The sequence below is a fragment of the Megalobrama amblycephala genome, linkage group LG1, assembly GCF_018812025.1.
Source record: "Megalobrama amblycephala isolate DHTTF-2021 linkage group LG1, ASM1881202v1, whole genome shotgun sequence".
In the NCBI taxonomy this organism is placed as follows: Eukaryota; Metazoa; Chordata; class Actinopteri; order Cypriniformes; family Xenocyprididae; genus Megalobrama; species Megalobrama amblycephala.
The window spans coordinates 75,121,617-75,135,643 of record NC_063044.1 but is presented as its reverse complement, the minus strand read 5'-3'; the positions used below and the strand labels follow the sequence as shown (position 1 = coordinate 75,135,643).

Sequence of the window (14,027 nt, the reverse complement as noted above, 5' to 3'; positions counted from 1 at the left end):
CAACAGCCTCTTTCGACACGTTAACCCAAAGCTAGACAGACCTTCTTCTCAAATATTATAAACAGAAACTTAAACAACACCCGCACTCTTTTTGCTACTGTAGAGAGACTAACAAACCCCCCCCCCCAAGTCAGATTCCCAGTGAAATGCTCTCAGACAGCAAATGCTGTGAGTTTGCTTCCTTCTTCTCTGAGAAAATTAATAATATCAGAAAGGCGATCAGCACATCCTTGAGCTGCACTGGGGTAAAACAGATCAGATCACAACCTCAGAAAGTAGCTATTATGTCTGTTTTCGAAGAAATTGATGGTAAAATTTTGGAAGAAACAGTACAGCACCTTAAAACATCAACCTGCGCCCTTGACACACTTCCCACATCTTTTTTCAAAAGTGTGTTTAACTGTTTAGAAGCAGATCTCCTTGAAGTGGTAAATGCCTCACTTCTCTCTGGGACTTTTCCAAAATCCCTGAAAACTGCAGTTGTTAAGCCCCTCCTGAAAAAGAGCAATCTGGATAACACCATATTGAGCAACTACAGACCAATCTCAAATCTTCCTTTCATAGGCAAGATCATTGAAAAAGTTGTTTTCAATCAGCTGAACAAGTTCTTAAGCTTGAATGGATACTTTGACAACTTTCAATCTGGTTTCCGACCGCATCACAGCACAGAGACAGCACTCATAAAGATAATAAATGATATTCGCCTAAACATTCTTCTTGACAGGCTGGAAAACTGGGTTGGGCTTTCTGGGATGGTCCTTAAATGGTTCAGGTCATACTTAGAAGGGAGAAGTTATTATGTGAGTATCAGTGAACATAAGTCTGAGTGGATATCCATGACATGTGGAGTCCCTCAAGGTTCAATACTTGCACCCCTACTGTTCAACCTATACATGCTGCCACTGAGCCAAATAATGAGAAAGTACCAAATTGCATATCACAGCTTTGCAGATGTCACCCAGATTTACCTAGTCCTATCACCTAACGACTACAGCCCCATTGACCCCTTGTGCCAGTGCATTGATGAAATTAAAAATTGGATGTGCCTAAACTTCCTTCAGTTAAACAAAGACAAAACTGAAGTCACTGCATTTGGAAACAAAGATGAAGTTCTCAAAGTGAACATGTACCTTCACTCTAGGGGTCAAACAGCTAAAAATCAAGTCAGGAATCTTGGTGTGATTTTGGAGTCAGACCTGAGTTTCAGTAGCCATGTAAAGAGAGTAACTAAATCAGCATATTATCATCTCAAAAATATTGCAAGAATTAGATGCTTTGTCTCCAGTCAAGACTTAGAGAAACTTGTTCATGCTTTCATCACCAGCAGGGTGGATTATTGAAATGGGCTCCTCACTGACCTTCCCAAAAACACCATAAGACAGCTGCAGCTTCCAGAAGAGATCAGATGTGCTCCAACAGTAGCCACATTCAAATCTTTTTCTTGTTTTTGTTTCATTTTTAATGCATTTTATATCAATCTTTATGTATCATCTTTTAATTTCTGACTTTTAATGCATTTTAAATCTTGCTGTCTGGTTGAAAGAGCTGGGAGAATTAGGAAGTAAGCATTTGTTATCCCTGGATGGAGCTCTGACAGAGTTAGTACAGGAAGATTTGTATTTGGTTCTTTTTTATTCAGTCACAGTTCCAGTCATTGGTGGACTGACCCACTGCCTGTGTTGCGACTATGATTCTGTCTGCCCTCTGCTATACCTGTCTGCTGTTGTTTGACCATTGCCTGTCTTACTACGAACACTGTCTAATAAAGCCTGCACATGGATCCCACGTCGTGTGACTACTCGTTACATTTATGTAAAGCACTTTGAATTACCATTGTGTATGAAATATGCTATACAAATAAAATTGCCTTGCCTAAAATTGCCATGTTTACAATACATACATTTTTTATTATTATTTGGGTGTTGATGATTAAATCTAAAAATAAATAGGAACTGAATTTTATAATTTGGCCTCTGTTGTTATTTGTAACCTTTATTATAGTAAAGTGCAAGTAAGGGCTCCCTAATAGTTTAAGTCAATTCAAGTCAAGTCACCTTTATTTATATAGTGCTTTTTACAATGCAGATTGTGTCAAAGCAGCTTTACATTGATAACAGGTACATAATTTTGGCTGCACAGCAGCTCTTAAAGAAAATGTTGTCAATGCAGGCAGATCAGAAGCACTGTTGAATATCAAATGTCAAGTCAAATGTCAAAAGTCCCCAACTAAGCAAGCCAAAGGCGACAGAGGCAAGGAACCCAAACTCCAACAGGTGACATCAGGTGGCAAATAGGTGTTAAATGGAGAGAAAAAAAAAAACCTTGGGAGAAACCAGGCTTAGTCGGGGGGGCCAGTTCTCCTCTGGTGAACAGTGCTTTGTTACGAATCAGGTTGCTATCATAAGTCTGATAGGATCGCAACATTCAAAGTATTTATTTCAGTTCAATCCAGTTGAGGATCGTATTCATCACGCCAGTATGGACGGTCTGTTGAGCAACTGTGGCACTGGCTGTCGTGTTGATGATGTCTTCACAATGGATGATCTAGTCGACTCGATCTCTGCTGATACTTCAGGGCTGCGTTGTGGTCGTGTCCAGTTGAGGATCGTATTCATCACGCCGGTATGGACGGTCTGTTGAGGAACTGTGCTACTGGCTGTCGTGTTGATGATGTCTTCACAATGGATGATCCAGTTGACTCGATCTCTGCTGATACTTCAGGGCTGCGTTGTGGTCGTGTCAAGGCGCAGGTCCTCAATACCTGGATACGGCCCGGATCTGGCTGACTATGGTAAACCTCGGGATAAACAGAAAGACTAATATTAGCGTAGATGCGATTCTTCTTCTGATGTAACGAGTACATCTGGTGTTATAGGAAGTATTAGATTTTTTAGATTTAGATTTAGCACAGATACATTTTTTTTATCCTTAAGAAAATTGGTTATAATTGAATACTTTTAAAGACAGAGACACAGTTTGTTCAGTAAAACATTGTTTTAAAAAAAAAAGAGTAAAAATGGTTTTGTTTTCTCACCCTGATGTACCAAACCCATACTGAACCGTGACTTCAAAACCAATGTACGTACTGAACCATGAGTTTTGTGTACCGTTACACCCCTATATTATATAGTCACTGAACCAGTTAATTTTACACATGCAAATTTCAGTTTTTTGTTGTAAATGAATATTTATTTCAGTTATAGAGGTTAAATGATCATTTGTTTGTTGAAAAAATCCAAAAATATAAATGCTTAGTATAGAAATACCTGATTCAGCTGATTACATATCACGGCCGTATATATAAAACTTCTCAGAAATGCTCTTCAGAATAAAGTCTTGAGCTTTGACTTCAGTGTCAGAAATCAATCACTGTAAACACAGGATTTAAACACAGCTGAACATTAATGCTGTGAATGGTTTCCTATCACAGTATGTCTATCTGCTCATTTACTGTTGGATCAATGATGTGGACGTGAGTGTCATCGATACTCCAGTAACTCCAGGGAATCCCACAGCCCTCATAATGCCCCTTGCTTCTGCTGAACATGGTGAATTTCAGCTTGTTTGGTTTGGTTAGAGCCGCAATAGTGCAGTTTAAGTGCTGCTTACTGTGGAGTGATGTGCCATTATTACTGTCATTTCTGCAGTTAAATGGGTTATGAATTGAGGAATCAAATTTCCCTTGAGCTTTTGACATATAACAGGTCATCATACTACAAGAATATCCTGTAAGTTTCAGAATTGAAAGCTTCCTTATTAGTCAAAATTAAAAACAGCTTTTATGTTAACCAAGCCCAGATTATGACTGGTTGTGGAATGTGTCTATTTATTAAGACCGCCTCTGCAGAAGAAGATCAACACCTACTTCTAAATCATTACCACTGTAGCCCCGCTCAGATTCACAAGTAGCAGGTAAATAACAGACGTGACACTAACACTGGATTGAGCAACTAAGAGATAAACATGCCTTTGAAGAGTGCAAAATGTTGTGTAGTGCCAGGTTGTGGGAAAACACAGTAGCTGCATTGGATTTGCAGAAAGCCTAATATTAAAAAACAATGCTGTGCCTCATTGGATATATTGGATCCGACAGGAATGGTGCAACACACTTATGTGAGTAAAAAAGTTTTTACTGTGTCACTATTGCTTTGTTACAGATCGTTTGATATGTACAGATTATGTGTAATAATAAACCAGTGATTTCTGATATGTCATGATTCATGAAGGCCTACAGTCAGATGTTTTTGTCTCAAAGTTGTTTTATTGTCATTAAATTAAACCAGTGACTAAAAGGTCAACTTCATGTTGTTTCGCTTGAATAATCTGTTATTCATTGAAGTGAGAGTGTGGATGAGTGATGTAGATGGATGTATAAAACCTGTATATTCTCTCAGTGTTCTTGTGTTCCTGTTTAGACAAACAGCTGTCTGGACTGGTCGTTTAACTCATTTGTGGATTTTGGTTAGCATTAGCATTAGTGAGCTAAAGTCTGTCCACAGTGTCGCTGATCATGTAAGTATCATAGTTTACCATATTTTATAGATATGGTAATTTTGTTTAATGTCTACATAGTTTCTATTCATTTTTATTTCAGTTTTAGTTGTTGTTGTTTTAGTGCATCAAGTTAGATTTGAAAGTGTCTATCCATGAGCATTTGTTTATTTAAGTTCTGTTGCCTGGTAGTTTTGAGTTGAGAAAACCCTTGTATTTATAGAAAAACACATTTATATTTATATAATAACTGACGAATTATACAACATTGACACTTTTATTGAACGAAACTGAATCAACATTAAACTGAATAATAACACTGTTGTCTTCAGTAGAGTGGCTTTACAACAGAATTTGAATTTGTCTCATATTTGATGAAGTTTGCATCATTTTATTACTGTGAAGCCGCTTTGAAACCATCTTTATAATCTGTAAAACAATCATATAAATCACTGTAGAAATAAAGCTGACTCGACTTGAGAGTTTCTCAGGGCTCGTCCTGCAGGAACCAGACTTCGTTCCGCCGTCCGTAGGGTTTGATTAGCGGGTCGTAGCTGAAGCACAGGTACTGTTTGCGCTGGAAGGGGGCGGAGTCTCCCAGTGTGCATGTCAGGCGCGACGCTTCGGCGCGAAACTCGCTCTCGCCTGCAAAACCACCAAACTGCCTGCAGAGGGAGACAGAGACGCAGTCAGTTAGTAGTCACTGCTAGAGACGAGTTACTCAACACTGGTTTAAGTTTACGTACAGGACATATACAGTCATCCCGGGCCGGTCCTCGATCCGTATGGAAGTGTCAGTTGGGGTGGGCGGACTGATCTGGAAGCTTAATGGGATACGCAGAGCGGCGACCAGACGGCGGTTCAGCGAACCATCATCACGTGGAAAGACGGTGAAGATGACAGGGACGGGTGTGTTCATGACCTCACCTGTGAGAGTTGAACAAAACAGTTCATACAGTTTGCACAAACAAAACTTCACTAAATGGTGTTTGTAGCTCGTGCCATCCAATAATCACAGTAAGTTTGGTGCTTTAATACGTTTGATATGAAACAAAGTCTCAGCTTTCAAATTCTTTCAATAAATGTGTTTTTGTGTCTCTTTAATGTGTGGTGACAGATCACTGTAGTGGCTCATGAACCGATCATCTCTTCCTCTTTACTACTAGTTACAGCACCAAATAAACATAAATGAAAATCAGAAGGAATGTTAAAAGAAATACAGTATAAAATACTGAAAAGAATCATGTCTCATGTAAATCGATCAGTCATTGCACTCATTGTGATGCATTAGCGATAAGAAGCTCTGTTCTTGCTTGATTCTTTCTTGAGAGTTGAGAATTTAGTGTTTGCATGGAGTGCTTTCAGCCCTCGAGGGAGTAAGAGGCACTTATGGAGATGCTTTAGAGGCAGGAAGCTCTGTTCCTGCTTGATTCTCTTGATTCTTCTTACAAGAATCAAGCTTGCTCAAAGCACATTTGGCTCTCGAGGGAACTGAATGCATTCATTGTGATGTGTTTGCTGTGGGAAGCTCCACCCATGCTTGACTCTCTCTTGAGGGATGATGGTTGAGCGTCTGCACCTCGTAGTTCAGGTCCCCCAGCTGCTGAGGTGACAGGGAGGGATCGATCATGAGGACTGTAGGTGGAGCGTGGGGAGGAATCTCATGGGAGTTTTTCCCATTTTGACTCCTCCTGCTTGCACTGCTGCTTTCATGTAAGTTTAGGAAGCCGCTCTGAAGGGTTTCTTACGAGCCACCTTTCCCCTGGTTCCTGCTCCCACCTTGCCTATGGAAGGATTGTGTTTGGCTGAATACACTCACTGTGATGAGCCGTGGTGAAAGAGCTCCCCTCTCGCTTGACTTTTATTCTTGTGCGATTAAAGTCAAGTGTTTGCACCTCACGGTTCAGGCCCTGCGTTTGCTGAAGCAGCACAGAAGCAACTTTTGATCATGGGGTTGCAGGAAGGTAGAGTAGAGGCAGATTTTATCAAATGAGTCTGCCAGCTCTGCTTACCACCTTGTGGTAAGGCATATGTGACGACGGGTCAGGCAAGTTAATTTTTTGAAAACAAAACCGCTGCCTAGGTCAGTCACCCTGCTCTGATCTCCTAAAAGTATCTGGCGAGCAGTCCACAAGCTTCCCTCTACTTCTTTTATCTCCCTCCCTAACTATTTGTTGGGTTTTGAAGCAGGGATATACACTCCCCTTTGGATGAGTGCTTTAATAGGCCGATTTAGTAAGATCTGTGTTCCCATGTGCTGACAGTAGAGGTAGATCACCTGTGGGCATCCCTCCTTATTATCTGTCACCTACTATGTTGTAGTGCTGGAGTTTGATAGTGCCCAATATTGAACCCAATATTTGGTGATAATTTAGCATAATAAAAGATTCATAATTTTGACCCGGAACAACAAATTAAGGTATTTTCAGACAAATGTGACACTGTTGATTTTCTCTTCACATGCAGACTCTAGTAAAGGGTTCATCCCTGTGCTGCAGAAGATGAGCTGGAGATCCACTCAGAGTGGACAGAGTTATTGTTATTCACTATTTCCATTCATCTGTGAGTATGACGGTGAGTCCATGCTTCAGACTTAGATGTGCAAAATGAAAGAACGTCATTTTTAGGGCTCTGTAAAAAATAATGATTTTGTAATGAATGTAGCCAGAAGTGCCTCAACGCCGACCGTGTGGCTGGGTTTGCATCATTTCTGCGCCATGAACATGTGGCTGTGGCTTCACGGCGATGTGGTGTGTTATCAGAACTGGGCGGCAGGCGACGGCAATGGTCCGAAAGACTGCAGCCGCGAGCGGAGAGTCTGAGCCATGCAGACGGCGGGAGATCAGCGCTGGATCAGCCTTCCTCCAACATGTGCACTCAACTTCATCTGCTCCAACTATGAGTATTGAATGCCTACTTCAATCTGTAAAGCCTGAAATAAAAGTCAGAAAAATCTAATGTTTTGAAACAGGACAGTTTATTGAGTTTAGGCACTCTGTTTTTTGGCCCCTTATGCACACTTATGTGTGTTGTAACTTGTGACACATTCCTCCCATAACCATCATTTAAAGAAATTCTCTGACAGATAAAAAGCAATAAATAAAACACATAAGTGTTTTGGGTCTTTTATTATTAATATTTGTGTATTTTCATTGTTCATTGTTGTGTTTTATCCAAGATTTTACAGCATTATATTTTAACGTTTCAATACAAGTTAATTTTCAATACATTTAACCTGAAGAAATCCTGTTCCTGTTTGACCTGTTTGAACACACCCATGTGATCATAAACTCCACCCTCTCACAACACTCACCAGGAAGAGACTGACTTATTTCTCCATTCTCTCAAACGGACTTTATTCTCTCTTGACAAAATCAATAAAGAATCAGCGATCAGTGGAGAACAAAGAGGAAAAACTTCAAGAAGGATTTTTGTGAAGTTAGTTTCTGAACAGAAAGCAGATCCTTGAGATTCATTTTTGGAACCGTCATTCAGAAAGTGAAAGTAAAGTTTAGACTGCTGGAGCTCAAACAGTGAAAATGGCTTCAGCAGCTGAAGATGATTATATTTGTCCTGTATGTCATGAAATCTTCAAGACTCCTGTTCTTCTATCATGTAGTCACAGTTTCTGTAAAGAGTGTCTTCAACAGTTCTGGAGAACCAAGAAAACTCAGGAGTGTCCTGTCTGCAGGAGAAGATCCTCAAGAGATGAACCTCCATTTAATCTGGCATTAAAAAACTTGTGTGAGTCGTTCCTGAAGGAGAGAAATGAGAGGCGTTCATCAGGATCTGAGGAGATCTGCAGTTTACACAGTGAGAAACTCAAACTCTTCTGTCTGGAGGACAAACAGCCTGTGTGTGTAGTGTGTATGAATTCACAGAAACATGACAATCATAAATTCAGACCCATCAGTGAAGTGGTTTCATCATACAAGGTAAGAGAAATGTCTCTTATTTCACATGTAAAGGAATAATTGGTCAAACACAAATATCAAATTCATCCTGATTTCTTCAGTTTTTGTGTCTCATACTAGTTTAAATCTTCAAATAAATTATAACATAAAACAAAGGCAGCCTCAGTCAACAAGGTCAGCGTGATTTTGCCAAGTAAGACATGTTCCTGGATCAACATATTTTGTTGATGCTGGAACAACTTAACCCTATTCCTACCCCTAAACCTAATCCTACCCATAATTTATCCCTAAAATCAGAGGGGAAAGATAGGTGAATAACATTGATGTAGAAGCACATAACCCTGGTTGCAAGCCTAACTCTGGACATAAACAGTAAACTTGTTCCTCAAATCTGATTGTTTAATTGGAATGTTGCTCCAGGATCAACAAAGATGTCTAACTTGGCAAAAACACCTATCACCCGTGTGAAAAACTAATCACCCTCTTTAGCAGCAATAACTGCAGCTGAACACGTGATAACTGGAGATCAGTCTTTCACAGCGCTGTGGTGGATTTTGACCCACTTATGGTTGATCATTATATGGTTGAACTGCCTGTTTAAGGTCCTGCACATCATCTCAATTGGGTTCAAGTCAGGACTTTGATGAGGACACTTTAATTGTGCTTTTCTGAGCCTTTCAGAGGTGGATTTACTCCTGTGCTTTGAATCATTGTCATGATGTTTGAGCTTCAACTGTGTTTTTGTTCAATTCTAGGAGGAGCTCAATACAGCACTGAAGTCTTTACAAGAGAAACTTCAACACAATGAAGAAATGAAAGGAGAGTTTGAGAAAACAGTTCAACACATCAAGGTGTGGAAACAGAATCAGTCATTTTCATCACAGCTGTAGGATCACTATATACAGTTATGATCTGATATATTTAATATAATGGATTCCAGTTTATTATTTCTGTAAATGACGAGCATCAATCTGCTTCTGGATCCATTATATGTCGGTATCTGAGTTTATCTCTGATATTAATGATGTGAAGTGTTGATGTGTGTTGATTAAGATGATTATAGTGAATGTGATCTGATTTCAGTCTCAAGCTGAGCACACAGAGCGTCAGATTAAACAGCAGTTTGAGAAGCTTCATCAGTTTCTCAGAGATGAAGAAGAAGCTACAATCACTGCTCTGAGGGAGGAAGAGGAGCAGAAGAAGCAGATGATGAAGGAGAAGCTGGAGGAGATGAACAGACATATCTCAGCTCTTTCACACACAATCAAAGACATGGAGGAGATGATGAATGCCAATGACGTCTGCTTTCTGAAGGTCTGATTTCAGATCATTGGTTGATCATTGGTTCATTGATTGAGTTCTTGATGATAAATGGTGTGTTTGTTCTGCAGGAGTTTCCAGTCTCAATGGAAAGGTGAGTGATCTGCTCCTGTCTCTGGTCTCTCTGGTTCTGATCCAAAGCCACTGCAGTTCTGACTCCTGAATGTTCTTCCAGAGTCCAGAGCTCACAGCCGGATCCACAGATGGCTTCTGGAGCTTTGATTCATGTGCCACGTTACTTGGGCAACCTGCCGTTCAGAGTCTGGAAGAAGATGCAGGGCATCGTCCAAAACAGTGAGTCTGACTGCAGGAGATCTGAGCTGGAAATGATGGATGGTGGAGAGTTAGAGGTTCTTCATGATAGATAGATAGACAGTATCTCTCACAAATGTTTCCATGGTTGCAAGGCACGCTCCCTCTGTAATAGCTGTGTAATATCATTGCTCCCGCTGCACTCATGGTACGGCAGCAAAGTTCCTTGATTATTACACCGGAATGAGAGTATAGTTCCTAGCTATATCGGCCTAGAAAATCGCAACTTTTCATTTTCCGTCTGTCTTAGTACACGATGTAACTACAGAAGAGTCAAGTTTTAAATAGAAAAAAATATCGAAACTCTTTGGTCATTTTTGAGCGAGATGCTAACGGTCTAATCAGATTCAATGAACTATGCTAAGCTATGCTAAAAGTAGAACCGCCACACCCGGAGATCGGCTGAATGGATTCGAAAACGGTAAAACTCAACTGTTTAGGGAGTTGGAAAATGAGTCAATCATTGTGCTACACTATCTTTAATGATAAGTTCTTAAATTTAGACAATTAAATTATAATAATATGACGCTATAGGTTGTTATCAATTAAATCAGTATCAACCAAAGGCTTTGCATTGCAGAGGTGTCAAAGAAGCAGCACCTGAAGTTGCTTGTAGATCTATGAGATGTTAGATAGTGTTGTTCAGAGAGGGCAGTAAATGTATAGAAATTACAATAGCATAAGTAATCACCCCCTTTAGCAGCAATAACTGCAGCTGAACACGTGATAACTGGAGATCAGTCTTTCACAGCGCTGTGGTGGATTTTCCTTTTAAGGTCCTGCCACATCATCTCAATTGGGTTCAATCAGGACTTTTACGAGGACACTCCAAAACTTTAATTGTGATTTTTTGATCCTTTCAGAGGTGGATTTACTCCTGTGCTTTGAATCATTGTCTTGATGTTTGAGCTTCAACTGTATTTTTGTTCAATTCTAGAAGGAGCTCAATACAGCACTGAAGTCCTTACAGAAGAAACTTCAACACAATGAAGAAATGAAAGGAGAGTTTGAGAAAACAGTTCAACACATCAAGGTGAGGAAACAGAATCAGAGTCATTTTCATTACAGCTGTAGGATCACTATATACAGTTATGATCTGATATATTTAATATAATGGATTCCAGTTTATTATTTCTGTAAATGACGAGCATCAATCTGCTTCTGGATTCGTTATATGTCGGTATCTGAGTTTATCTCTGATATTAATGATGTGAAGTGTTGATGTGTGTTGATTGAGATGATTGAAGTGAATATGATCTGATTTCAGTCTCAAGCTGAGCACACAGAGCGTCAGATTAAACAGCAGTTTGAGAAGCTTCATCAGTTTCTCAGAGATGAAGAAGAAGCTACAATCACTGCTCTGAGGGAGGAAGAGGATCAGAAGAAGCAGATGATGAAGGAGAAGCTGGAGGAGATGAACAGACACATCTCAGCTCTTTCACACACAATCAAAGACATGGAGGAGATGATGAAAGCCAATGACGTCTGCTTTCTGAAGGTCTGATTTCAGATCATTGGTTGATCATTGGTTCATTGATTGAGTTCTTGATGATAAATGGTGTGTTTGTTCTGCAGGAGTTTCCAGTCTCAATGGAAAGGTGAGTGATCTGCTCCTGTCTCTGGTCTCTCTGGTTCTGATCCAAAGCCACTGCAGTTCTGACTCCTGAATGTTCTTCCAGAGTCCAGAGCTCACAGCCGGATCCACAGATGGCTTCTGGAGCTTTGATTCATGTGCCACGTTACTTGGGCAACCTGCCGTTCAGAGTCTGGAAGAAGATGCAGGACATCGTCCAAAACAGTGAGTCTGACTGCAGAAGATCTGAGCTGGAAATGAGGGATGGGTGGAGAGTTAAAGGTGCTTCATGATAGATAGATAGATAGATAGATAGATACATAGATAAATATATAGACAGACAGACAGACAGACAGACAGATAGATAGATAGATAGATAGATAGATAGATAGATAGATAGACAGACAGACAGACAGACAGACAGACAGACAGATAGATAGATAGATAGATAGATAGATAGATAGATAGGTAGACAGATAGACAAACAGACCAGAGGTAGATAAACAGACAGACAGATAGATAGATAGATAGATAGATAGATAGATAGACAGACAGACAGACGATAGATAGATAGATAGATAGATAGATAGATAGATAGATAGATAGATAGATAGATAGATAGACAGATAGATAGGTAGATGGATAGACAAACAGACCAGAGGTAGATAAACAGACAGACAGACAGACAGACAGATAGATAGATAGATAGATAGATAGATAGATAGATAGATAGATAGATAGATAGAGAGACAGACAGACAGACAGACGATAGATAGATAGATAGATAGATAGATAGATGGATAGACAAACAGACCAGAGGTAGATAAACAGACAGACAGATAGATAGATAGATAGATAGATAGATAGATAGACAGACAGACAGACAGACAGACGATAGATAGATAGATAGATAGATAGATAGATAGATAGACAAACAGACCAGAGGTAGATAGACAGACAGATAGATAGATAGATAGATAGATAGATAGATAGATAGATAGATAGATAGATAGATAGATAGATAGATAGACAGGCAGACAGACAGACAGACATAGATAGATAGATAGATAGATAGATAGATAGATAGACAGTGTCTCTCAGAAATGTCTGCATGGGGTCTCAGCTGCTGCGTAATATCATTGCTCCTGCTGCACTCATGGTACGGCAGCAAAGAGATTAATGTTTTAAACAACATTTTGAATACATAAATATTAAATGAATGACAGAATGAAATTATTTTTGGATTATGAAATTAATGTCGCCAGTAGGTGGCAGCAAGTCATTGTGTTAATGAATGAGTCACTTATTCAACCGATTCATTAAAAACACTGATTCATTCAGGAATACATATCAAGTGCATCTCTATAATCTATTGGGCCACTGAATCAATCGGTCAACTGATTCTTTCAAAGACTCTGATTGATTCAGGAATGAAACACTGCTCTGTGCGCTCGGAGTCAGTCGCACAACGGATAGAAATACCTGATTCAGCTGATTACATATCACGGCCGTATGTATAAAACTTCTCAGAAATGCTCTTCAGAATAAAGTCTTGAGCTTTGACTTCAGTGTCAGAAATCAATCACTGTAAACACAGGATTTAAACACAGCTGAACATTAATGCTGTGAATGCTTTCCTATCACAGTATGTCTATCTGCTCATTTACTATTGGATCAATGATGTGGACGTGAGTGTCATCAATACTCCAGTAACTCCAGGGAAACCCACAGCCCTCATAATGCCGCTTGCTTCTGCTGAACATGGTGAAGCTCAGCTTGTTTGGTTTGGTTAGAGCCGCAATAGTGCAGTTTAAGTGCTGCTTACTGTGGAGTGATGTGCCATTATTACTGTCATTTCTGCAGTTAAATGGGTTATGAATTGAGGAATCAAATTTCCCTTGAGCTTTTGACATATAACAGGTCATCATACTACAAGAATATCCTGTAAGTTTCAGAATTGAAAGCTTCCTTATTAGTCAAAATTAAAAACAGCTTTTATGTTAACCAAGCCCAGATTATGACTGGTTGTGGAATGTGTCTATTTATTAAGACCGCCTCTGCAGAAGAAGATCAACACCTACTTCTAAATCATTACCACTGTAGCCCCGCTCAGATTCACAAGTAGTAGGTAAATAACAGATGTGACACTAACACTGGATTGAGCAACTAAGAGATAAACATGCCTTTGAAGAGTGCAAAATGTTGTGTAGTGCCAGGTTGTGGGAAAACACAGTAGCTGCATTGGATTTGCAGAAAGCCTGATATTAAAAACAATGCTGTGCCTCATTGGATATATTGGATCCGACAGGAATGGTGCAACACATTTATGTGAGTAAAAAAGTTTTTACTGTGTCACTATTGCTTTGTTACAGATCGTTTGATATGTACAGATTATGTGTAATAATAAACCAGTGATC

At 39.6% G+C, this 14,027-nt stretch overlaps 4 protein-coding genes across 5 annotated transcripts in view; 2 read left to right on the top strand and 2 right to left on the bottom strand.

Moving 5' to 3' along the window:
- LOC125247564 (CXADR-like membrane protein) overlaps positions 1-14,027 on the bottom strand; it is an 824,350-nt gene that overhangs the window by 261,919 nt on the left and 548,404 nt on the right. The gene's annotated exons all lie outside the window — the stretch shown is intronic.
- Positions 4,755-5,565, bottom strand: LOC125248445 (heme-binding protein 1-like). Its single transcript, XM_048160317.1, has 2 exons — positions 5,238-5,565; positions 4,755-5,156 (listed from the first exon to the last, which is right to left on the bottom strand). Exons 1-2 carry the CDS (start codon positions 5,408-5,410, stop codon positions 4,979-4,981), a joined length of 351 nt encoding a protein of 116 aa, XP_048016274.1. The 5' UTR covers positions 5,411-5,565; the 3' UTR covers positions 4,755-4,978.
- On the top strand, positions 7,252-9,621 carry LOC125248321 (E3 ubiquitin-protein ligase TRIM17-like). The gene is made up of 3 exons (XM_048160057.1): positions 7,252-8,426; positions 9,161-9,224; positions 9,489-9,621. Exons 1-3 carry the CDS (start codon positions 8,031-8,033, stop codon positions 9,497-9,499), a joined length of 471 nt encoding a protein of 156 aa, XP_048016014.1. The 5' UTR covers positions 7,252-8,030; the 3' UTR covers positions 9,500-9,621.
- LOC125246438 (E3 ubiquitin-protein ligase TRIM35-like) overlaps positions 9,602-14,027 on the top strand; it is a 47,695-nt gene continuing 43,269 nt past the window's right edge. Inside the window, exons 1-7 of one of the 2 annotated variants that reach the window (XM_048157390.1) lie at positions 9,602-9,719; positions 9,797-9,819; positions 9,901-10,019; positions 10,975-11,070; positions 11,305-11,535; positions 11,613-11,635; positions 11,717-11,835. In XM_048157390.1, coding sequence (XP_048013347.1) covers positions 9,951-10,019; positions 10,975-11,070; positions 11,305-11,535; positions 11,613-11,635; positions 11,717-11,835 — 538 coding nt within the window. In that variant the 5' untranslated portion in view covers positions 9,602-9,719; positions 9,797-9,819; positions 9,901-9,950. Of the gene's footprint in view, positions 9,720-9,778; positions 9,820-9,900; positions 10,020-10,974; positions 11,071-11,304; positions 11,536-11,612; positions 11,636-11,716; positions 11,836-14,027 lie in introns of those variants that run through there. The other variant, XM_048157396.1, reaches the window with a different exon arrangement.

Coding starts and splice junctions, on each gene's coding strand:
- LOC125248445 (XM_048160317.1), bottom strand. CDS start 5,410: ATGAACACACCCGTCCCTGTCATCTTCACCGTCTTTCCACGTGATGAT. Junction 5,157..5,237: donor GGGATGACTGTATATGTCCT/GTACGTAAACTT, acceptor CTCCCTCTGCAG/GCAGTTTGGTGGTTTTGCAG.
- LOC125248321 (XM_048160057.1), top strand. CDS start 8,031: ATGGCTTCAGCAGCTGAAGATGATTATATTTGTCCTGTATGTCATGAA. Junction 8,427..9,160: donor AAGTGGTTTCATCATACAAG/GTAAGAGAAATG, acceptor GTTCAATTCTAG/GAGGAGCTCAATACAGCACT.